General features: G+C 42.2%; 1 protein-coding gene across 6 annotated transcripts in view; it reads left to right on the forward strand.

Annotated features, from left to right (window-relative positions):
• Positions 1-26,683, forward strand: part of LOC144608490 (potassium channel subfamily T member 1-like) — a 291,806-nt gene that overhangs the window by 21,144 nt on the left and 243,979 nt on the right. For 5 of the 6 annotated variants that reach the window (XM_078426315.1, XM_078426319.1, XM_078426320.1 and 2 more), the window contains exon 2: positions 4,069-4,242. In XM_078426315.1, the coding sequence (XP_078282441.1) occupies positions 4,069-4,242 (174 nt within the window). Of the gene's footprint in view, positions 1-3,892; positions 4,243-26,683 lie in introns of those variants that run through there. The other variant, XM_078426314.1, reaches the window with a different exon arrangement.

Here is a 26,683-nt window from a genome sequence, read left to right on the forward strand (position 1 = left end):
ATTGGTGGAGTTATGTACTCTCAACTATTAAAACCAATTTCTCAATACATAAGTTATAATCATTAGGAGCACTGTGTGCAGTTCTGGTGAAATGCTGTGGAGGATTTGGAGAGGGTATAGAAGAAGCTTGCCTGAATGTTGCCTGGATTAGGTTGTATTAACTACAAGGAGTGGTGAGAGAAACTTGGGTTGTTTTCTCTGGAATGCCTGAGGCTGAGTGGAGACCTGATAGACGTATATAAAGTTATGAGAAGCATAGATAGAATAGAAAGTCAGAACCTAGGGTGGAAATGTCAACGGCTAGAAAGCATAACTTTAAGGAGAGAAAGGGAAAGTTTAAAAGAATGTGCAGTGCACGTTTTATTTACAAAGGTTGGTGCCTGAAATGTGCTGCCAGGGGTAGCATTGGATGCATTGGTTGCTTTTAGATAGGCACAGGGATATGTAGGGAATGGAGGTGCAGGCAGATGAGATTAGTTTATCTGTGCATCAGATAGACACAAAAAGCTGAGTAACTCAGTGGGTCAGACAGCACCTCTGGAGATAAGGATTAGGTGACGTTTCAGGTCGAGACTCTTCTTCACCAGTCTCGAACTGAAACGTCACCTATTCCTTTTCTCCAGAGATGCTGTCCAACCCGCTGAGTTACTCCAGCTTTTTGTGTCTATCTTTGATGTAAACCAGCATCTGTAGTTCCTTCCTACACAATGGATAAATTGGATATCTCTTCTAAAGACCTATTGGTGTTGGTTTATTATTGTCATGTTTACCAAAATATAGTGAAAAGTTTTTGTTTTTGTGCTATCCAACTCGTCCTGTCATAGATCATACTGTGCAATAGCACAAACAAGCCATAAACCAGTACAACGGTGGTGTGAAGAATAAAATGCCAGAGTGCAGAATATAATTTTACACCATTGTAGTGTTATGGTTCCAGAGAAAAAGTCCAATGTCTGCATTGAGGTTATTTGGAAGATTGAGCAACACTTTAGCTTATGAGAGGACTGTTTAGTAGGCTGACAACAGAGGGGAAGATGCTGTTTCTGAATCTGGTGGTATGCACTTTCACGCTTTGGTATCTTCTTCCTGATGGGACCTAGTACTGGAACAGTGGAATAAATGCTCAATTTCTGTATTATGATTCTGAACTAATTTATAGTGAAAGGAAGGAAAACCCAGCAGCCACACTACAAGGAGGATTTGGAATGAAATTTCCCAGCGTGTGATTGAATGATCCACTTTCAAGTGACCCAATCCTACATACATCTACCTTATAGCATAGTCAATATATTCTGCAGGCTGCTCCAAATCTTTCCTAATTGTAACCCACTTCCTCGATTGTATTAAACCGAAAATAGGCACAAAATACTGGATGGACCTCTGCGGGGCAGGCAGGATCTCTGGGAAATCTCAGCGGGGCAGGCAGCATCCTTCAGACTGAGAGTCAGGGCAGAGGGAGATAGAGAGATAAGGGTGTGTAAGGTGTGAAGACAAGACACGGGGGATGGAGATCAAGGAAAATGTAGAAATGTATGCCTGAAGAAGGGTCACACATTCTTACTATCCAGAGATGCTGCCTGTCCCGCTGAGTTACTTCAGCATTTTGTGTCTATCTTCGGTTTAAACCACCATCTGCAGTTCCTTCCTACACATTCCATTGGATTGTCTGCTTACCATTGTAATTTAAAACAAGTTCTAAAAGCTCTGATGAAAGTCATTCGTTTCTCAGTAAAAGTGTTTTCTTGCTTTCTGAAACTCCTGCTGCTTGGTAATATAACTGTGCTCCAAAATTGCAATCTGCAATGATTTCTGTTTCAAATAATGTGACTTTTATTGGAACAAATGAGCTTTTATCGCTCGTGGTATAATAACTGGGCAATTTCAATGCCTGTAGGGTTGTAAGCTCAACTAGTTTTGTAAATACACATAGCGAAATGTCGTGCTTTGTGGCTGCAAATAGTGATATCTCCTGGGAATTCATATGGGCAGAATGAGTGTGAAAAAGACTAATTAGGGCAGCTGGAGTACTGCTTTCAGCCTCGAGCTCAACAAAACAAGATGAACACAATTCCTTATGAGATGAAGTTTAGTTATGAAGGAAGACTGGCTCAGCCGAGGTTAATTTAGTGAAAGACAGACCGAGATGTATAAAATTGTGGATCCCCAGCCAGAGAGCGCACACATTTCCCTGAGTGTAGAGTTGTCGGATTAGAGGGGAGTCTGTGAATAGGTAGTCGAAGCAGATACGGTCATCTCTTTTAAACCACTGGTATGATGAGGAAGACGTCCTATGAATTCTAAAATGTGGTCGAGGCTGGTTGATTTGTGCTGTCCTCTATTTCCCCCACTTGCTTTTTCTCCACATCATACGTCCATTTATCAATCTATGTCCTAACCTCCCAATGACTCATCCACACCCACCTCTTCTTCTCTCCACCTGTTCTTTTTACACTACCTTTCACCCATTCTTTCTCTCCAACTCTCTTCCAAATGTCTTCCACATCCCCGCTTCTCCTGACTGTCCGCCCGACCCTCTCAAGCCTGCTCTTTACTCTCACTTCCTCTTTATTCTCCCTCCTGACACTTGTCCTTTCCATTGGCCCCATGCAGGTGAGTTTTTATTGTTGCACAGTTTTTGATTGCTGCAGGGTAAAAGGTTGGAACCTTTTAATTTGCACTCCGCCTGTGTAAATTATAAACGTTTTGTGACTTGGGGCAAACAAGAAGCATCTCCTTGGTCTTTACACGATCAGAATTAGTTCTTCCCACCCCACTCTGAAACCCATCCCAAACCTTCTCATCGACCTCCTTGACCCCTTCTTGATTGCCCCTCCTCACACCACCTATCTCCCCAGTCGATCCCCTCCCTCCCCCCAGCAGTTACCCCTCTCCCACCTGTCACCCTGACCCCCTCCCTCCCTCACCTGTCGCCCCCTCCCTCCCCCACCTGTCATTCCTCCCTCCCCACCTGTCGCTCCCTCCCTCCCCCACCTGTCGCCCCTCCCTCCCTCACCTGTCGCCCCCCTCCCTCACCTGTCATCCCCCCTCCCTCCCTCACCTGTCATCCTCCCTCCCTCACCTGTCATTCCTCCCTCCCTCACCTGTCATTACTCCCTCCCTCACCTGTCATCCCCCTCCCCCCCCACCTGTCTCCCCTCCCTCCCTCCCTCACCTGTCATCCCCTCCCTCACATGTCATCCCCCTCCCTCACCTGTCATCCCCCTCCCTCACCTGTCATCCCCCTCCCTCACATGTCATCCCCCTCCCTCACCTGTCATCCCCCTCCCTCACCTGTCATCCCCCCTCCCTCACCTGTCATTCCTCCCTCCCTCACCTGTCATCCCCCTCCCCCCACCTGTCATCCCCCTCCCCCCACCTGTCTCCCCTCCCTCACCTGTCATTACTCCCTCCCTCACCTGTCATCCCCCTCCCCCCACCTGTCTCCCCTCCCTCCCTCCCTCCCCCTCCCTCACCTGTCATCCCCCTCCCTCACCTGTCATCCCCCCTCCCTCACCTGTCATCCCCCCTCCCCCACCTGTCATCCCCCTCCCTCCCTCACCTGTCATCTCCCTCCCTCCCTCCCTCCCTCCCTCCCTCCCTCCCTCCCTCCCTCCCTCCCTCCCTCCCTCCCTCCCTCCCTCCCTCCCTCCCTCCCTCCCTCCCTCCCTCCCTCCCTCCCTCCCTCCCTCCCTCCCTCCCTCCCTCCCTCCCTCCCTCCCTCCCTCCCTCCCTCCCTCCCTCTCTCCCTCTCTCCCTCCCTCCCTCCCTCCCTCTCTCCTTCCCCCTCCCCCTCCCTCCCCAGCCACCCGGCCGCCGCCACCTCTCTCTCTCTCTCTCTCTCTCTCTCTCTCTCTCTCTCTCTCTCTCCCTGCTCTCTCTACTCTCTGCCTCCATGCGCTCTCTCCGCCCGCAGTGGCAGCGCAGCGCTTCCACGAGGGACGGGGGGCGCGCTGGCGCTCGCTCCCGCTCTGGCTCGCTCGCCCCCGACCCGCCCGGGGTGTGCGCGCCCCCGGGGATGGAGCCCTGCCTCTCCCCGCGTACTCACCGGCCGCCCTGCTCTCTCCGCAGACCGTCGCCCGCGGGCGCCCGGAGTCGTAGCCGGAGTCGTAGCCACGACGGGGTGATCTTGGACATCTCCTCCCTGAAGATGAACGAGCTGGAAACTGACGTCCCCCCGCTGCCGCCGCGGTACCGCTTCAGGGACTTGCTACTGGGGGACCAGTCCTTCCAGAGCGACGACAGGTAGGCAACTCTGCATCTGTGTGTCACATCTGTCCACCAAACTACTGCGGGGATTGATGTGATGAAATGCACTCTAACCTCACTGTCCACCCTACACGTTGGACTCAGAAGTTTCATTTTTGGGATGTACAAGTTCAATTTAGACAAGAAATCGAGAGCCAATTTGGAATTAGAAAGATTATCATTTTGCTGCACAATACATTTGTGGAGTGATGATGGATACGTACGCATTTGGGTGCTGAAAGTAGGTCGCCAGTTTAGTTCAAGAAGTTTTTTTGTAGACGTTTAATGTAGGCAAGAAAACTAGAACCGATTTGCAATCTGGAAGATGATATTAACCCTGTACAGTTACATTTGCGGAATAATCTGAATGTTAAAAGGATACACATTTGGGTGCTGAAAGTTGCATGTTGGTTTAGTTAAGTTTTATATTGGATGTGGAAGACCAAAGCTGAACGTGGACAAGGAAACTAGAACTAATTTGCAATTAGGAAGATTATCTTTACCCTGTGCAATATATTTATGGAGTGATCTGAATGTCAGAATGACACTCATTTGGATGCTGAAAGCAGGTCATTTGCAATTAGGAAGATTATTGTTATACTCTACACGATATTTGTGGAATGACCTAAACGTGTGAAGGATACACATTTGGGAATTAAAATTGCGACTTTAATGTAGTTAAAGTAGTTTAGTTTTGGTTGGAAAACTTTAGAGCCAATTTAAAATTAGGATTTTTCTTAACTGTACAATATTTTTTTGGAATGATCTAAATGTCAAAAGGAAACACATTTGAGTGTTGAAAGTGGGTTTAGTTATAGCAACAGAGCTAACTTTTTCAATTTCTGTACAGTTATGTAATGTTTAGTAGAACTTTGTGTCCTTTAATGGAAGTGCTGTTTTTTCTCTTCTATTTGCCCAGATGCAGTTATATTCTTGTTGACTGTGGAGTGTAATGTTCATTTCATTTGCAGGGACATTCTGTATTTGTGGCTATGCTCTGCAATGTATACTGTAATATCTTTTTATTTTTTAATGTTGAAATCACATAATACGGGGTATTTTTAATGGCAAGTTAGTTTTTAAATTTTCACAACAGAAGAAAACTTTGTTGCAGAATTAATTGCTGGATGTTAAAATAAATGTAAACAATTGATATAAGTTAACAATAGTTCAGAACTTTGTTGCATGCACTTACAAAACCTGCACGTGAAATGAAACATTTAAAATCAAATTATAGCTCTGCGATTATTTTTTACTCTTGCCACAAACAATCTTACTTTATTGTCACAATTACATTTAATTTGTACATCTTTAAAATAAATTGATACAGTCATGTACTCTCAACTATTAAAACCAATTTCTTAATATATAAGTTATATTAATTAGGAGTATTGTGTGCAGTTCTGGTGATATGCTGTGGAGGATTTGGAGAGGGTATAGAGGAAGCTTACCTGAATGTTCCCTGAATTAGGTTGTATTAACGACAAGAGGAGGTGAGGGAAACTTGGGTTGTTTTCCCTGGCATGCCTGAGGCTGAGTGGAAACCTGATAGAAGTATATAAAGTCATGAGAAGCATGGATAGAATAGAAAGTCAGAAACTAGAGTGGAAATATCAAAGGCTAGAAAGCATAACTTTAAGGAGAGAAAGGCAAAGTTTAAAATAATGTGCAGTGCATGTTGTTGGGTACCTGGAATGTGCTGCCAGGGGTAGCATTGGATGCATTAGTTGCTTTTAGATAAGCACAGGGATATGTAGGGAATGGAGGGGTATGGAGGTGCAGGCAGATGAGATTAGTTTATCTGGGCATCATGTTCGGCACAAACATCATGGGCTGAAGGGCCTGTTCCTGCACTGTTTTATGTTCTGTTAGATCGTATATGTAAAACTTTGTTTTCACCTGTTTCAAAATAACAAAGGCACCTGGTGCCTTTTCCTTGTACAACATAACATGAGATCCGAATGGCTGATCCAAAGCATGAGAGCATAATAAAACTTAAAGTTGTGCATTCGGAAGTGAATTGCAAAAGGACCTTTACATGACGGCTCATAATTCTATGACATTGTCATGCTCAAGGATAGTGGATGCTAAATCCTTTGGTATTTTCAAGATTGAGACAGATTTATGAGGGACAAATGATTATGTAGTCAAGGTAGACAATTGGAGACGAGATTGCAGATTCTGGAATCTAGAGCAAAACACAGCATTGGAGGAGCTCAGAGTCAAGCTGCATCTGGGGAGGGGATGGATAGACCATGTTTCAGGTCAGGACTGATTCCTGGCTAACAGGTGTTTCGTTCAATTATGAGCTAACAGGATGAAAGAATGGGGTTGAAAGGTCTAATCTCATTATAGTTTTAAATACTTGTGAAATTAATGAAGCTATCAGAGTTAATGCCCATCTTTTAATTGGCAAAATAAATAATTGTGTACAAAATCTCAAATGTCCACCTTTCAAAACTGTGAGATATCTTCAGCTTGAAAGCACATTGTTATGATCTACACCTGAGCAGATTCCACATTGTAATTATTACTCTCTTTTTTGACATGTAACTTTTTATTTAGAAAAAGGAAAAAGAAACAAACATGAACAACCCAGCATAGAAACTGTTATCAATTCCAAACACTAGGATATTGTGCTTGGAAACAGCATCAATAAACAAAACCATACATTCTCAGAAAAATGTGCATGTGAATTAGCTGCCATTAACAAATGGCTATTTCCAGAGAAAGATGCCTTCTCAGCAGCATGAAAAAGTTTTATATTTGAAAAAAAAATACTATTTTTACACATCTTCAGAATGTATCGTAAAATGACAAGATGTTTACCAGGAATGATACAATGAATAATCTGTGATGATTGCAGATCCCCATATACATAAGTTTTATTGACTACCCAATGTAAACTACATTGAAAACATTTAATATCCTTTTATAACGTTAAACTTTCCACTTTGTATCTGTTGACCAAGCCTTGATTTGTCCATTCCCTCCGCAGATGCTGCTTGACCCGCTGAGTTTCTCGTGATTCCAGTATCTGCTGTCTCCTGTGCCTTGGTTTGTCTCTGCTGGAAGTCACAAGGAACTGCAGATGCTGAAATCTTGAGCAAAACGCAAAGTGGTGGCGGAACTCAGTGGATCAGGCAGCATCTTTGTAGCGAATGAACAAACAATGTTTCGGGTCGAGACTCTTCTTTGGACTGATGTGTACAGTGGGGGATTTAAGGTATAAGAAAATAACTGCAGATGCTTGTACCAGCATCTGCAGTTATTTTCTTATACTACTGGTTGCTCCACTGCGATTTCTCTTCGAGGTATGTCCACTTTGAAGAAGTTCTCCACCTATATCCTTCCTTTGTCCCACCCCCGACATCAGTCTGAAGAAGGGTCTCGACCCGAAACGTCACCCATTCCTTCTCTCCCGAGATGCTGCCTGACCTGCTGAGTTACTCCAGCATTTTGTGAATAAATATAGGGGGATTTAAGGTCATGTGAGCCAATGAATTTAACTGCAGCTTTATTGCCCCTTACATTGAGAGAAAATGACTGTAGATTTGTAATGAAGAACTCCCTTAGCTTTCATTTAAACATAAGGTGGGCTGCAGACAGACAAGCAAACAGACCATGGTTTATTTCACAAAACCGCAGAACTATGGTGCAAATAAATAAAGCTTCCTTGCTGACAAGCTGTACACAAGGGCTGTGTGAAGGCTTGCATTAATTTGGTCTGACGACTTTAACTAATTACCAAATTGTTTGTTTGGAGCTTTGCAACAACTAGTGGAGCATAATTGGAATAATTATTTGGAATTCCATTGGTAGATTGTATGGGGTTTTTTTTGCAGTGGTACTGGAATGCACCAAGGTTACTTGGCAGCCTATTGGCACAGCATCTCAAACTGGATGGATAATTTGCACCTACATTTACCCACATGATTTTTTGGTCTATGGTCATATGGGGGACATGTACATACACCAGGTTTTTTTCCGCAATAGAGTAAGAAAATAACAGGCTGGTTGTCCTCTGTTTACTTATTCAGATTATTTACTTGCAAAAGAGGAAGCATCTGTCATTTCTCTTGCTTGCTAAATGGAATAGGAGGGTAAGAAAAATAATATATTGTGATATAAAAAATGCCATAAAGGGAAACAGTAAGAAATCTTGCAAATTGCAATCTTGCAAATTGCAATCTTGCAAATTGCAATCTTGCAAATTGCAATCTTGCAAATTGCAATTTTGAAAAATTCATTTGCAAATTGTTATAATATGTATAATTTAGTTCACCATGATTCATATTACAAATTAACATAAATGGATTGATGTAAAGCTGGAGTCGCAAGGAACTGCAGATGCTGAAATCTTGAGCAAAACGCAAAGTGGTGGCGGAACTCAGTGGATCAGGCAGCATCTTTGTAGCGAATGAACAAACAAGCTCATATTTTGTTGTTAGATATGTCTAACAATTCTAACTTTTTGGTGATTGTAACCACAAGCCAACGATATTCTTTTGATGAAAGGCCTCAAACTGAAATGTCACTATTCCTTTACTCCAGAGATGCTGCCTGACCCTCTGAGTTGCTCCAGCATTTTATAGACAATAGACAATAGACAATAGGTGCAGGAGTAGGCCATTCAGCCCTTCGAGCCAGCACCGTCATTCAATGCGATCATGGCTGATCACTCTCAATCAGTACCCCGTTCCTGCCTTCTCCCCATACCCCCTCACTCCGCTATCCTTAAGAGCTCTATCCAGCTCTCTCTTGAAAGCATCCAACGAACTGGCCTCCACTGCCTTCTGAGGCAGAGAATTCCACACCTTCACCACTCTCTGACTGAAAAAGTTCTTCCTCATCTCCGTTCTAAATGGAGGTCTGTGACCACCGAGATCTGTGCTAGGACCTCAGTTGCCTGTGATTCTAATTTTGTGTCTATCTTCAATATTCTTTTGACGCCGTCCGTTTCCGTGTGTTTGGATCGTGTTGTGACTACAATGTTCTGCATGACTGCTGATGTGTCAACCAATTCAAATTAATTCAGATTTCAGATTTGCATTCATTTTGCATTCATGAAGATCCATCCCTCTGATGTACAGGGACCAGCAGTAGACTAACTGATTACTGCAGCGTTCAGTCCATTGCAACTGTGTGTAAAGTTACAACATTACATACTTGAGCACTTTCATCTACTTTGACCTCTGTTGCAAATGTATGAATCCTCATTTCTTAATTTTTGTCAAGAATAGTTGAAGATTGTTGCTGAATCACAGAAGTTTGTGTGTGGATTACAAAGGATATAGGAAATGGTATTAGAATAAAATGCACTGGATTAATAGTGACTTGGTCACACGGGTTCGGAACTGGCTTACTGATAAAAGACAGGGTTGTTTTTCGATGGACAATGCTCAGGTTGGAGGTCTGTGACCACCGAGATCTGTGCTAGGACCTCAGTTGCCTGTGATATATATAAATGACTTGGATGTAAATGTAGGCAGGTTTGTAGATGACGACAAGATGGCTGGGGTCGTGGACTGTGAGGAAGGCTGTCAAAGGATACAGCAGGATGACTCTATGAATATGAATCTGGTGCAGAAATGGATGGAGAAAAGCCAGGTGGGATTCAATCCAAGCAAGTATGAGGTATTGCACTCTGAGAGGTCGACTTTGATGGGAAAATATACAATCAATGGCAGATATACAATCAATGGCAGGGTGCAACTCCATAACTCCTGAAAGTGGCAACACAAGTGGGTAGAGTGGTCGAGAAGGTGTATGGTGTGCTTGCCTTCTCCGGTAGGAGCATTGAGTACAAGATTCAGGAAGTTATGATGCTGCTTTATAGGACGTTGGTTCGGCCACATTTAGAGTATTGCACACAGTTCTGGTTGCACTGTTACAGGATGGATGTGAAGGCTTTAGAAAGGATGCAGAGGAGTTTTACCTGCATTATGCCTAGATTAAAGGATATTAGTTACAGGGAAGGTTGGACAGGCATGGATTGTTTTCTCTGGAATACCGGAGGTTGCGGGGAGACCTGAGAGAAGTAAATAAGATCATTGGGGAGTAGGAGTAGAATTTGACCATTCGGCCCATCAAGTCTACCCCGCCATTCAACCATGGCTGATCTATCTCTCCCTCCTAACCCCATTCATCTGCCTTCTCCCCATAACCTCTGACACCTGTACTAATCAAGAATCTATCTATCTCTGTCTTCAAAAAATATCCACTAAATAAAATTATGAGAGGCATTGATAGGGCAGGGAGTTAGAACCCATTTCTCAGGATAGAAATATCCAATACCAGAGTGCATAGGTTTAAGGCGAAGGGGACAACATTTAAAAGGGATGTACAAGGGCAGGTTTTTACACAGAAGTTAGGGAGTGGCTGGTGTGCGCTGCTAGTGGAGGCTGTTATGAGAGTGACATTTTAAAGACTTTTCGGATAGGCACATATGCAGGGATTGGAGGGGCATGGATTTTATGCAGGGAGATAAGAGTTGGGCTCGGCATCATGTTCGGCATAGACTCTGTGGGCCGAAGGGCCTGTCGTGTGCTTTACAATTCTGTTCTATGTGTGCCTCTAAAGTAAATAATTTTTTTAGTTCCAACTAGACCAAGTGGACCCATTGGGGCCCAAACCTCTCCTGCATTGGTGCAGCACCCTCTCCCCTCCCTCCCTCCCTCCCTCCCTCCCTCCCTCCCTCCCTCCCTCCCTCCCTCCCTCCCTCCCTCCCTCCCTCCCTCCCTCCCTCCCTCCCTCCCTCCCTCCCTCCCTCCCTCCCTCCCTCCCTCCCTCCCTCCCTCCCTTAACCTCCCTTAACCTCCCTTAACCTCCCTTAACCTCCCTTAACCTCCCTTAACCTCCCTTAACCTCCCTTAACCTCCCTTAACCTCCCTTAACCTCCCTTAACCTCCCTTAACCTCCCTTAACCTCCCTTACCCCCCCCCTCCATCCCCCCTCCCCCCCTTGGAGATTGATTTAAACTTTAAAATGTGAATAACTTAAAAAATACAACACTGATTTCAAAGAAACTTCTTCCATTAGCACCAAAGGGACGACGGTGAGTAAGGTGGGCCTAAAATTGTCACGCTATCGTGTACCGTTTTGGCTGTAGTTCAGGAACAAACAAACAAACAAGAGTTTTAGTATAAAGATGTTAAATTCCAAATGTCTTTTAATTTTACCTGACCCTGAAACCTACTCAGTCATTTAAATATTTTTGTTAATGAGATATATCTCTTGAAGAAAGATAAAGCAAGTGTTCATTTTAGTGTGATTCCTGGGAAGCTGATCGAGGTTCTCCTCAGTGAAATATTATTTATTTTCTGCATTCTCTTGTTTAAAACATTTAATTGTCTCAACATATATTTCATATTGCAATTTAATGGTGGTTCAAGTTCTGAGAGAATCTTACCCATTTAAGTTTTACAATTTGAATGGTTATCCCAACAAACACAGTCATATTATCACCACACCATTTAATGGGCTACTTTTAAGCATTCAAATTTAATAACAGCATTGTTGACTATATATTACTGAGATAAAATGAAATCTCTCTGGATGCTTACAGGAGCAGGTATCATTACCATTAGTTATTAGTCTCATTATAAGTATGTGAATTTATTAACCACTGAATATTAACAGAAATCCCAAGTGCAATTTGCGGCCAGAAGCAGATTTGTGATATTGAACTACATAGATAATTTGGTCTGCTGTTTTTGAGGCTATAGTTCCAGTATTCCTTGGAGGGAAATTAGTCTCTAGTGGCTATATCTCAAGAACAATTAAAGGTTGCTTTCTCTTCGAGATCCCTGCAAATATAATTGTGCGACAGTGAAGATAAACTGAAATGGAATAGTGTTTAAAAGATTTTAAAATGTTTTGTACATTTCGATTAAGTCATATGATCATAGGTGATAGGAGTAGAATTAGGCCATTCAACCTATCATGTCTACTCTGCCATTCAATCAAGGCTAATCCATCACTCTCTCCTAACCCCATTCTGCTGCCTTCTCCCCATAACCTCTGACACCCGTACTAATCAAGAATCTATCTGTCTCTGCCTTAAATATATCCACTGACTTTGCCTGCACTACCTTCTGTGGCAAAGAATTCCACAGATTCACCACCCTCTGACTAAAGAAATTCCTCCTCACCTCCTTCCTAAAATAACATCCTTTAATTCTGAGGCTATGACCTCTAGTCCTGGATTCTCCCACTAGTGGAAACATCCTCTCCACATCCACTCTATACAAGCCTTTCACTATTCTGTACATTTCAATGAGGTCCCCCCTCATTCTTCTAAACCCCAGCGAGTATAGGCCCAGTGCTGTCAAATGCACATCATATGTTAACCTACTAATCCCTGGGATCATTCTTGTGTACCTCCTCTGGACTCTTTGCAGAGCCAGCACATCCTTCCTCAAATATGGTGCTCAAAATGGGTCACAATATTCCAAATGCGGCTTGACCAGCGCCTTATAAAACCTCAGCATTACATCCTTGTTTTTGTCTACAAGCCCTCAAAATAAATGCTAGCATTGCATTTGTTTTTTTTACTACTGATTTGACTTTGCAGAGTAACCTTTTGGGAATCCTGCACCAGCACTCCCAAATCCCTTTGTACCTCTGATTTCTGGATTTTCAAACATTTGGAAAATAATCTACACCTTTATTCCTACTACCAAAATGCACGACTCCACATTTTGCTACACTATATTCCATCTGCCACATCTCTTCCCACTCTCCCAACTATCCAAGTCTTTTTGCAGAGTCCTACTTTCTCTACACTACCTGCCCCTCCACCTATTTTCATACCATCTGCAAGTTTGGCCACAAAGCCTTCAATCCCCTCATCCAAATCTGCATTTGTCAGCATTTAAAATCTTGCAGACTAGTAGAAAATTTCATTCTCTTAAGAGATTAAAGGTCAGATTGCCCCTTTGGAGATATGAGCATGATATAGGTTTGACTAAGTGCAAATTATGCAAATAAATATTTTGGGGAATAGTTTATCTGACTTCCAAACCATCTATGTTACATTAATTACATTCATGCCTTTTGTTAAAGTTAAACTGATAAGGCGTGCAACATTAGACTAATCCAGCTGTTTGGAGCACTCAATACGATTTGCTTTTTCAATACTTTGATTTGTGTTACTTGTAAGATGGTAATTCCCTTTGGAATTGCTGGCCATCAGCCATCCCATATCCAGCACAGTAAGTCCACTGGCAGAGCATTGATGCGCTGAAGCAAGATCCTGGATTTATTTCGGAGAAAGGAAGACTTCCGTCCATTGAAGATGTTGCTGACTCTGTTGGGAAAGTAAGTGCTTGAGATGTTTCACTTTAGGTTTAGATTTATTATTGTCACGTGTACTGGGATTCAGTGAAAATATTTTGTTTGTTTAGTTTAGTTTAGAGATACAGCACGGAAACAGGCCCTTCGACCCACCGAGTTCGCACCGAGCAGCGATCCCTGCACATGACCACTATCCTACACACACGAGGGACAATATATATGTATAGAAAGCCAATTAACGTACAAACCTGTACATCTTTAGAGTGTGGGAGGAAACCGAAGATCTCAGAGAAAACCCATGGGGAGAACATACAAACTCCGTACAGACAGCACCCGTAGTCAGGATTGAACCCGAGTCTCTGGCACTGAAAGCACTGTAAAGCAGCAACTACCGCTGTGTGCTATCCAATCAAATTGGATAATACTTTACAGGAATGCAATCAAGCCAAACTCAAGTACAAGTAGAGTGAAGAGAAAGGTTCAGAGTGGGGAATATACTTCTCAACATTACAGCGTAACAGTTCCAGAGGAAAAAGTCCAATGTCCAAAATGAGACTTTGTAGAATTGGGAGTGTACCTAACTTATGGAAGGATAATGCAGGTCTGTATTTTATTTTAATTATTCATATTTATTGTACGTTTATTTTTGTATACTACTTTAAAAAACCCCATCTATTTCAATAATTTTAAAATATCTGCAAAGCCCAGTAGCACCATGAAGCCCACGCCCGCGCGCGCGCACACACATACACACACGCATGCCCACACACCCACACACATGTGCATGCACACTCGCACATATACACACAGACGCAGACACGCACGCACGCACACATACAGACACGCACACAGACACACACACAGACACACACACAGACACACACACAGACACACACACAGAGACACACACACACACACACACACACACACACACACACACACACACACACACACACACACACACACACACACACACACACACACACACACACACACACACACACACACACACACACACACACACACACACACACACACACACCTCCCTCCTATGCTCCATTTTCTTAAAAATACTGCATTCAGTTTGGGTCTTTTATTGCAGGAGATAATTACATTACATGCAATTCGGCCAAGGTTCTCTAGATTGATTCCAGGATCAAGATGGTTGATGTATGAAGAAAGGTTGAGAATGCTAAGACCTTATTCTTTGCAATTTAGAAGAATGACATCTTTCTGAAAACACGAGTTTCTGATGGAGCTCGGCAATGGAGAGGCATCGAGGATGTTTCCCCTCACGTTTGAATCCAGAACACGGGGGCAAAGTTTCAGACGAGCTGGAGTGTATATCAGCTGGTCTTTAGTCCCTGAGATGATAAATTTATATATACATTCTATTTATCTATTTATTTATTTCCAGTCAATACAGTACATACAGTTGTGAAAGTTAAGCAGTGTGAAATCATTATATCAAAAAATAAAACAAGATAAAACATGATATTCTCTGACTGAAAAAAACGTGTAGGCAGAAGCCAAAGCTTATTGTGCCTACCCTTAATACTTAACAAAGCATTACCCTAACTAGCCAAAATAGCAGTGAAACAAAACAATAAAACAAAATATAATAAAATAACACCATCATAAGTCAGAAGCAGATAAACAATATGCACTCTCTGTCAAAGAAAGATGTAACATTTGCAATTTTCCAGTCTTCAGGACTGGAATTTTATCCTCCAATATTTACATGGATATTAAAGGGATCAATACGTAAAATATGGGGACATGGAAGGTATTATTTGTATGCATGTACCATCTTCAAGAATTTGATAACTGTATGTAAAAATGTATATTACATTTAATTGATAAAAAGATTGCTAGGTTATTTTATACACTATATTCAAACTACATCGAGAATTCCAGAAGGTGATATACCCTTGCATATAATCTCATATCGATAAACTCTTCATAATGTATGAATATATTTTAAGTGACTGCTTTCTGTATGCTCTTCCTTATCACTTCATTAACACTTGGCAGTGTGTGCTAACTTTATTCTGATATGACCTCTATCAATTGAATAGATTGAAATTGAAATTAATCAATTGAAATTTTATTATATTTTCAAAATTTTATTTTCAAATCACCACTCGGGTTTTTGGCAGTGACGTTCTTATCTGTGGTTTGTAGTGCTTGCGGCAGATGTACAAGCAATTTACTGGAGAAACATTGTTAGAATGGAAGTTGTATTGGGCTTTTTCCTTTCACTTTAAAAATGTATAGTTTTAATAGCAATTGTGGTGCAGTTCAGCTTTTGACAGTGAGGAACTGCTCAGCGATGAGCAGATTGGGAAATTTTGGTTGATTGAAAGATACAACATGGAAACAGACTCTTTGGCCCTTCATGTCCATTCTGACTGTTCATACTAGTTCTATGTTATCCCGGTTATGCATATACTCCCTACATGTTAGGAGCAATTTACAGAGATTAATTAACCTACAAACACTCGTGTCTCTGGGATGTAGGAAGAAGGCGGAGCACCCAGAGGAAATCTATGTAGTCACGGACAGAACCTGCAATCTCCACACAGACAGCACACATGGTCAGGGTCGAGCCCAGGTCTCTGCACTGAGGCAGCAGCCCTTCTGCTGTACCATCATGCTGTCCCTGTTGATTTTTGTTGTCTGCCTTGTCTTTGTTTTGTTTTGTAGCCCACTATAATTTTACATAGATCAAAGTTGGCATTTAGGCAATTTAAAAATAAAATAGTGCTCTTCTACAGAAATAGCTGCATTGGTTGGCTATTTATTTACAAGAACTGCATTTGACAGTGGACTGCCATTTTGATTTGTGCTTTATTTCATTGTTACAATACCAAAGTTGCCAAACTAGTGTTTGGAGTCTTCCAGACATTTAACTGACATTCTCAATTGAGAGTATGGATAGGGTTGACTATATCACAGTTTGGATGACCTACTGATTTTCTTTTTGCATTGCCTAGCAGCTTGGAGTGGAGTGAAAACCTCAAATGACTAATGCTCCACAGGGCTCCATGTCAGGGCTGTTCTTAAAACGTAACTAAGTGATGTGAATCAAGAGAATTGTATTAATATTTGTTCTCTCTGTATCCTGACACCTTTTAATCAATCTTGTTATCGAAAGCTGACGAAAATGAATCAAATTCTTGATTTGTATGTAGTGGAGATCTCAAAAGTATAAGAAAATGACTATGAAATAGTGCACATGAGTAAAATTGGAATATTGTATGCAATATTTTGGTGGGAGGATATTTAAGAAATATAAATTCTTGAATCTTTAGGATATCAGAAGGAATTGGCTTGATACTGGTGCAGTAGTAAATAACATTGTCTGATAAATATCTTTCATTTACAAGATGTAATAATACTTTGGTCAATGATTTAGCATAGCAGCCTTATTTAGCATTTGGCTTTGAAGTGATGTCACAGCTTTCCTTGCAATGCTGAAATCCTCTGATAAATGTAAGGCATTTCATTTATTCTTGCAAAATTGGTTTTAGGCTAGAGGGGTTTATTTAAATGGGCAGTGCAGATTATTTTATGATTATCAAGAGCATATAGTAGGTATGTAGGTTAATTGGCTGGGTAAAATGTAAAAAAATTGTCCCTAGTGGGTGTAGGATAGTGTTAATGTACGGGGATCACTGGGCGGCACGGACTTGGAGGGCCGAAAAGGCCTGTTTCCGGCTGTAGATATATGATATGATATATCGAGTTAGTGCTCTTGACTGGGAAAGACCCACGTTGTGAAGCTGTGCGTAAACTAGTCTCGATTGTTTGTACTTATTTTGGAGTCAGAGGATTGCACCGCTGTCAAAGAATGGGAGCATGTAAACTGACCTGAACTCTTTATCTAGGAAAATAACTGCAGATGGTGGTACAAATCGCAGGTATCATCCTTTTATTTAATAGCGAGGAAATGCTGTTCCTCTGAAAGTGTTTTCTTCCTCATCTAGCCATTTCAAACCACAAGGAGCTGCAGATGTTGGTTTACAAAATAGGACACACAATGCTGGAGTAACTCAACCGGTTAGGCAGCATCTCCGGAGAACATGCATAGGTAATGTTTCGGATTGGGACCCTTAAGATTGACTGTAGTGAGGTGGGACAAAGCTAGAAGAGAGGTAGGGACAGGACAAATGGAAAATTCACACCATTGGCTTATAAGCTACCCAAGTGGAATATGAGGAGCAGTTCCTCCAGTTTGCACGTGGCCTAATTCTGGCAGTCCAGCAGGCCTTGGCAGATTGAGTGCAAGATTAGTTATTAGATAAAAGGTTCAGGTTAGATCGGCGAAACAGTTGCCGAGTCTGCACTTGGTCTTGCTGATATGTACTGGAGGCCACATTGGGAACACGGAATGCAGTAGATGAGGTTAGAAGAGGTTTGTGAAGAGTTTGCTCATGTTCCATCCTGTAATGACTTGCATTCAACCATTTCTGTCGGAGTTGATCTAGATTTTTTTTAGATTTAGAGATACAGCGCGGAAACAGGCCCTTCGGCCCACTGAGTCCGCGCCGCCCAGCGATCCCCGCACATTAACACTATCCTATACACATTAGGGACAATTTTTACATTTACCCAGTCAATTAACCTACATACCTGTACGTCTTTGGAGTGTGGGAGGAAACCGAAGATCTCGGAGAAAACCCACGCAGGTCACGGGGAGAACGTACAAACTCCGTACAGACAGCACCCATAGTCAGGATCGAACCTGAGTCTCCGGCGCTGCATTCACTGTAAGGCAGCAACTCTACCGCTGCGCCACAGTGCCGCCCTCCGTGCTGATCTACTTTGGAGTTTGATTGCCCAGTGCCTCCTATTTTATACAAATTTATATCAAAGCTATGTGGTTTTAAAAGGTCACTTAAAGAGAAGTTAAATGGTTTGTTTATGTTCCCATTTTCCATTTATTAATTTTATTGCTGAACAATGGGCTGAAACAGAATTTATGCCCTATGGATTATCACAAATATGAAAAGCAGTGTCCATGCGCTAATGCAGGTGAATTGCTGGTGTCTCCATTGTCATTGTAGGATTTTGTTCAAAGGACTTTATTAGTGGCTTATTTTTGGTCAGCCCTGAAGGGGTAGGGAAAATTTTAAGAGACCAATAGGCATTTTCAGCTTGCGAAGGATGATGTGAATATAGAATGACTCTAGAGGAGACAATAGATGCAGGCACAATGGTGTTGTTTAGAAGACATGGATACTGTAACTGTCGAGAGGGATATGAGGCAGATGTGACTAACTCTATTCTAAAACATGGTTGGTATGGACAAGGTGGGCTAAAGAGCCTGTTTCCGTGCTGTCTGACTTCATGCTGCACCTGGCGTACATTGTTCAGGACCGTCTCTGTTTACAATTCACTGAAGAGCGGGTTGCATGTTTGGATGGATTGTATTGCCACATCACAGTGAGCTTTACACTATCTGTAATATGAAAGTGCTGCAAATCCCAGTTATAATTAAAGTAATTATTTCAGAGTTCTTCATAATACCGACATGACTAATTGCAGCATTGAGCATCACCTCTACGAAGATTTGACTTGAGGGGTTATATTATTTTGTAAAGCTTCGCATTACTACTGCAATTTTTATGTCAAATATATTCCTAGTATGTACAAAACCTCTCTCATAGTTCATGTATTTCTGTTTGTGTGGTTGTAAATTCACAGTTAGTTTTTATGCAAAACTAATGGCTTGCTTGGGTTATGGAGGTACTTGGATAATCTGAGTTCCTTTAGATTAATCAATGTCAAATTTTGCATTAGTATTCTACTGCTAAGTACATTAGCAATAGAGTCCTACAGCATGGACTTTAGCCCAGCTTGTCCATCCAACCAAGATGTCTACTGAACTAGACCCATTTGACTGTATTTGGCTCGTATCCCTTTAAACCGTTCCCATATTTGAACCCATCCAAAGGTCTTTTAAACATTGTAACTGTGCCCACCTCTACCCATTTCTATTGCTGATCATTCCATGCGCCCCCCATACTCTGTGTGGTAAAGGTTCTCTCTCAGGTTCTTTCCCCTCTCACTTCGAACCTGTGCCTACTAGTTTTAGACACCCCTACCTTGGGTAAAAGGCTGTGACCATTTTCCTTAGTTATATATAACTTGGATGTAAGTGCATTAAGGTTGGTTAGTAAGTTTGCAGATGACACTAAGATTGCTGTGTCGCGGACTGAGAGTAATCAGTGGGATATAGATCAGCTAGAGAAATTGGCAGCAAAATGGCAGATGGAGTTTCATCTGACCAAGTATGAGGTGTTGCACTTTGGGAAGTTGCAGATGAGGTGAAAATGTACAATAAATGACAAGACCCTTCACAGCATTAATGTACAGATCTGGGGCTCTAAGTCCACACGTTGTTGATAGTGGCAATGCAGGTAGATAGGTGCTGAAGAAGGCATTCATTGTTCGAGCCATTGAGTGTAAGAGTCAGGAAGTCATGCGGCATCTTTATAGGACTGATTAGGCTGCCTTTAGAGTATTGCGTGAAGTTCTGGCTGCCCCGTTACATGAAGGATGTGGAGGCTTTGGAAAGTTTTTTTACACAAAGGGTTTTGAGTGCCTGGAGCAGGCTGTCAGGAGTTGTGGTGAAGGCAGATACTATAGTGGCATTTAAGAGACTGCTGGATAGGCACATGGATATGCAGGGAATGGAGGAATATGGATTATGTGCAGGCAGATAAGAGTTGGTCTTGGCATCATGTACTGACCGCACAGACATTGTGGTCTGAAGGGCCGGTTCCTGTGCTTCTATGTTCTTTGATATTAAAATGAATGTGTTGTTAGAATTTGTTCATTATCTCTATCAAAATGTTAGGCAATATTCTTCTACACAATCTGTGCGACCACCTGTCTTCACTTTCCTTCCTATTATTTTGGAAGGACTGGACATATGGAGATAAAAAGCAAATTGAAGATGTGTCCCATTGGACCCTCCTGCTTCATTTTTTGATATTCCTTTGCCAGTCTGATGAAGGAAATTATTCCACCCGCCTGGTAAATATGCAAACTTAGGCTAAGCACAGAGCCATGAATAAAGACTGAAATTGTGATATTGGTAATATTTTTACATGGCTGCGACTTTCTCTTGCTGCACATGTTATTTTGCATCTTGAATTGAGCAACTCCCCAAATGGGCCCCTTCGCCAAACCGAGTCCATGATGACCATCGATCACCCTCGTTCTAGGTTATCCCACTTTCGCATCACTTGTTACACCCAAGCAGCAAATTAGAGGCCAATTGACCTAGACACCTGCATGTCTTTGAGATGTGGGAGGAAATTGGAACACCTGGAGGAAACAACTACGGTCATGGGGAGAATGTGCAAACTCCACGCAGACACCAACCAATGGCTGGATCCAACCTGGTCTTCAGCACTATGAGGCAGCAGCTCTACTGGCTGCATTGCCATGCGTCCCACTGTGCTTCATACGACTGTCAGGCCAGACAAATGTATTTTCAACAGAATCAGGCATTGTCTGTAATCCTAAACCCACAATCCCATTTTACGCTGTAATTGCGTGGTACCTTGTAACAAAATCCAATTGGATTTGCAACTGACAATTAACTATGAAATTGTGCAATTTCTTTCTGTATTATCGTTTTCATGAGGTTTTCTTAATTTCTTTAAAATACAAACGGTAGTAAACCTCAAGTCAGCAATCAGAAATGAAAGTGTGATTTTCCGCATTCTTTATCTGATAATAATGTCATGATTGAACTGTTGTGAATATTAGAGCCTGTCGGGATCTGTGGAATCAGTCTTGGTTCTCAACTGAATAACTGCTACTCAACAACATTGTCTTTTATGGAAGGCATTTGGTGGAAGCCTTGAACTGATGAAAATGTGATTTGTTCAAATTGTTTTTTATATCAGAATTGAAAACTGTTGGAAAAGCTCTTGGACAGGCAGCTAAGTCATCGTCTTTGTCTAGCCAGCTGTGCAGTAGGCCTATAGCATCTGCAGTTATTTTTTTACACTACATGTTCAGTAGCTTAACTGTACAATATATTTAGTCATTAAATTAACAAATAGATGCAGAAAATGCAAAGAAAAATTCATTTTTTCCAGAAAGTGGAAAGAAAATAAAGATCAAATTGACTGTTAATAATGACAATGGATGGACATCTGCAGAAAACTTGGCATTGTGAAGTCAATGGTTTAGAAATTCTTGTCCGCTTCTTATGCTAAACAGTAATCTGAAAGCACCTTTGTGGCATTGAAATGAAGCTCTCAGTGAAAGCAAAGATTAATGATCACCTTCAATGCATCAGCACAGCCTCTGGTCGGATGAAGAAAATTGTGAAGATCAGTACCCCAAACCTAGCAGACAGCTCGCGGGGGACGGGTCCCTGCCCTTCTGCATTCATACGAAACAGGGACTACCTGTGGCAAGCACCTTGAGATATGGAAAGATATCACCGATGGTGTCTCCATAAATGAACCAATGTCAGCACCGCCTAGGCCAATATTCCCATCGCTGAGCAAAACACAGGTGCTGGGAGTAACTCATTGGGCCAGGCAGCATGCGGTAAGAAAAACAATCCCGACCCGAAATTTCGCCTATTCATGCCCTCTACAGATGCTGCCTGACCCGCTGAATTACTCCAACACTTTGCCTGAGTTGCAGCTCTGTAATTCCTTGTGTCCCCACCACTAAGGTCCTACTTGCATCCAGTTAGCTCCACTGGGCAGACCATATCACTAGGTTCCTAAAGTAGATAGGTCATGCCAAGTGATTACCAAGCAAATAAAGGAAGACTCGAGCATATGCAAAAGGCTGCAGAAATTGTAATGTTCCCACTTGCTCCTGGGAATCTCTTCCCCATGACCACTCAAAGTGGAGGAGCATTTAGCATGGCATTGAGATCCTTGAGTTGATGCATCAGAAAACCATAGAACCAGCTGTAGGAACACATGTAGCCACTTCCATCAGGACCTCCTGCTGCATCAGTGGATAAATCTACAGTTCCCATGTTGGCCTCATCTGTCCCCCCATAACCCATAAATCTGTTGAGAGTTTTTAATTGTCAAATATACTGACTGCGGAATAATTAAAGTCTTACCTACATTAGCATAACAGGCCTATAAACACAATATGTAGATAGTATGCAATAAACAAAAAATCAATAAATTAATAACCATAATATTAGTGCACTAGCCCAAAGTCCTTAGTACAACCAAAGACAGTCCTTAGAAGTTTATAATTGAGGATAGTGTACAAGAACCTAAGAAAGACACAAAAATCTGGAGTAACTCAGCGGGACAGGCAGCATCTCTGGAGAGAGGAAATTAGTGACATCACCCATTCCTTCTCTCTAGAGATGCTGCCTGTCCCGCTGAGTTACTCCAGATTTTAGAGTCTATGGTTTAAACCAGCATCTGTTGTTCCTTCATACACATTTTGTGTACAGGAACCTGACAGTTTTTGGGAAGAAGCTATTTATGAAGCTGGTCGGCATAGTTTTCTGATTCCTGTACCACCTTCCCAATGGTAGGAGTGTGAAATGAGAACATGGCCAGTGTGGTGTGGGTCTACGGTGATATTGGCTGGTATGGATCCTGTAGGGTTACCCAAGAAAGATGAGGAGACCAGGGTAAAGGTGGAAATTGAGGCTTCCATTGGGGATTACTCGGATCACGCAAATTATTTTTAGGGCTTTAAATGGTCACAGCTTGCCACCTGGTGTTAATGGTTGAGTGGGAGGAATATGCCTCGGGGATAAAAAGGTGGACATTTGTTCCTGGTATGGGCAGCCATGGTGGCGCAGCGGTAGAGTCGCTGCCTTACAGCGCTTGCAGCGCCAGAGACCCGGGTTTGATCCCGACTTCGGGTGCTGTCTATACGGAGCTTGTACGTTCTCCCGGTGACTGTGTGCGTTTTTTCCGAAGTCTTTGGTTTTCTCCCGCACTCCAAAGACGTACAGGTATGTAGATTAATTGGCTTGGTGTATGTGTAAATTGTCCCGAGTGTGTGTAGGATAGGATAGTGTTATTGTGCGGGGATCGCTGGTCGGTGAGGACTCAGTGGGCTGAAGGGCCTGTTTCCATGCTGTATCTCTAAACTAAAAAGCTAAACTAAAAATGATTTTCCTCTGCTGTTTTCCAATAACTATATAGATGCCTACAGTATGAAACAGGCCCTTTGGCTCAACTTGCCCTTTGTCCCAAGATGCCCCATTTACACTAGCCCCACCTGTCCATCATATCCCTATAAACCTTTCCTACACATGCATCTGTCCAAATGTCTTTTAAATGCTGTTATCGTATCTGGCTCAACTACCTCCTCTGGCAGCTCTTTTCATATACCCACCTTTCTCTGAGTTAAGAAAAAGGTTGGCTCTCGAGTTCCTATTCAATCTTTCCCCTCTCAACTTAAACTTATGTCCTCTGGTTCTTGATTCCCTTACTCTTGGTAAAGTAATCTGTACATTCACCCCATCTATTCCCCTCATGATTTTATAAACCTCTAGGATCAGTCCCCTGTCTCCTGTGCTCCAAGGAATAAAGTCCTGGCCAATCCTACCTCCTCCCGATAACTGAGGCCCTCTGTTATGGCATCATCCTCGTAAATCTTCTCTGCGCTCTTTCCAGCTTAATGGCATCAGGGTGAATGACACAATTTAACGTGCAACAGATCTTGGAATAATAGTATGGTTACAGCAAGGAGGGCAGATCAGGTTGCATTGACTCCATATAAGATTTTCCACATCCTTCCTGTAATACTTGCATATAGAATATTTTGGGATTTCCTTGAATGTTGATTGCTAATTTCTTATTGATAATCTCATGCTCACTCTATGACATTTATTACATATTTTCCTCTCCTTCTGACGTGTCTGAAATCAAGTGGTTCTCATTTGTTCTCATTTCTCTAACAGCCTGATATCTGTAATGTTTTTCTCTTTATTTTTTCCCATATGTTTCCAGCCATTTGTGCAAGTCTTCCTTGTGATTTCTCTACCACTGTCTCTCACGGGTCAATATGAAGACGGTGGGTGAAACACTTTCACGTTAAACGCTTCCCATTGTTCAAATACATTTTGCCTGTCAAACTGTGATGCCACTTTCCATTGGCAGACCTGTTGAAACTGACACTTGTCCGCATGACCCCTTCCCTTCCTGGACTGAAATCCAACAATGTTGCTTTTCTTGTTGGACCAGAAACTTGCTGATCAATGAAGATCCCTGAACAGATTTCAAAAATTCCTCTCCCTCTTTGCCCCTTATGTTTTTTCTGTCTTAGCCTGGGTTTGATAATTATCATGACTCTATGGCTTTTGTACGGTTCTGCAATTTCCTTCTAACTTCTAATAAGATTATGTATGGGCTATAAATGGATGTTGAATAAGAGAAGTTACAAGAAAGGTGAGCAGTACTTAAAGCGGATGAATCTTTTTCATCCAGGAACACATCCCCTTTACTCACTACCTCAAAGATACTGATGTGGATCATAAATTCTGACTGTTCCCCCTGCCCCTCCACAGCCCTCTGCATTCACTCAGTAACATAGAGTCATGTCATACAGCATGAAAACAAGCCCCCTCAGCCCAACTTGTCCATGATGCCTCATCTAAGCTACCTGCATTTGGCCCATATCCATCTGAACCTTGGTTATCCATGTGCCTATCCAAATGTCTTTTAACAGTTGTTATTATACCTGCTTCAAATACTTCCTCTGCCAGCTCTTTCCTTATACCCCACCATCCTCCATGTGAGAGGCATTGTGTATGGAAAAACTCGACTTTATTGACCACAGTAACATGAGCTGTTCCTCCTAGACAATAGACAATAGGTGCAGGAGGAGGCCATTCGGCCCTTCGAGCCAGCATCGCCATTCAATGTGATCATGGCTGATCATTCTCAATCAGTACCCCGTTCCTGCCTTCTCACCATACCCCCTGACTCCGCTATTCTGTTCCAGAATATAATTGTTAGCTCCAAGGAGGCAACACACTATTCTGGAAATGCATCTGCAACCACAACAATGCCAATGCTCTCCTGATTATAGGATGACTGATAACTATTGTTCTCATGTCCTTCTGTGCCTGTCCTGTACATTTGAGCTACCTGTGGTGCTGTCGTCTTGGCCTCTGGCTGCTGTCTCCTAAAGAAATATTTCCATCATCAGTATTTGGAACTGGTTGGAGATAAAATGCTCTTGGGAGTCTCCTAAACGACATGTCTATTTTTGTCTGTCCAGCTGGCATTCATCCATTCCCTGTTCGGCAGCCTTCCCTTGAGATGAAATACCTCCTAAAATGTGCTATCTATGAAAAACCACTTATAGGTGTAGGAAAAATCCAATTATGTGAATACATTTGGAGCACAGGTCTCTTGTGAAAAGATAGCTGAAAATGTTTGATGTTAATGGCTAGTTTCACGGGGTTTCAATCGTTTTCACGCAATCACACTGTTATATGTCTTGGGTGCAACCAAAGATACTAGAGGAACAAGATGGACCACTTCGTCGAAATCGCCTATACTGAAGTGTAGTACGTAACGGCCGCCATTTTAATAGGCAAAACCCGCCATTTGCTATGCCTCTCGCAGTGTAATCAGTGTTTTGGGGGAACAGTATGTGTGATGATACCATTAAAATGCAGAATATATCTCATCTATCAATTCACAGATTTTTGTTATTTTTCTTTTTAAATGTTCCTGCAAGTTTCTGCCTACTAAAATGGCACCATGACATACTATGGTTTTTAGGGCCGAGTGGTCTATCTTGCTCCTCTAGTATCTTTGAGTACAGCCTCAGTTAATGCAGGGACCTCACTAATTCTGGTCTCTTTGCACAAGAATATCTTTTTTTCCTAACCTTCCCATTCCTTTTTTTCTAATGCTCCTATTCTACAGGATTTGGTCTCGTATTTCAATCAACCAGCTTTGCATCTGTTATTGGGGTGCAGATGTGAGCATTGTAACCTGTTATGCAAGTGGAGCTGTCTCAGAACATTGTTTCATGCCAAGGTGTGAAAACTTGACTTTGAGCAGTCAGTGCTGAAAACGTATTGTATTTGTATTTCTATTGTATTTCTCTTCGAGTTTAAGTTGTCTCAGTCAGTTCTTTCCCATTTATGTTTCCATAG

The sequence above is a fragment of the Rhinoraja longicauda genome, chromosome 31 (assembly GCF_053455715.1).
Source record: "Rhinoraja longicauda isolate Sanriku21f chromosome 31, sRhiLon1.1, whole genome shotgun sequence".
Classification (NCBI taxonomy): Eukaryota; Metazoa; Chordata; class Chondrichthyes; order Rajiformes; family Arhynchobatidae; genus Rhinoraja; species Rhinoraja longicauda.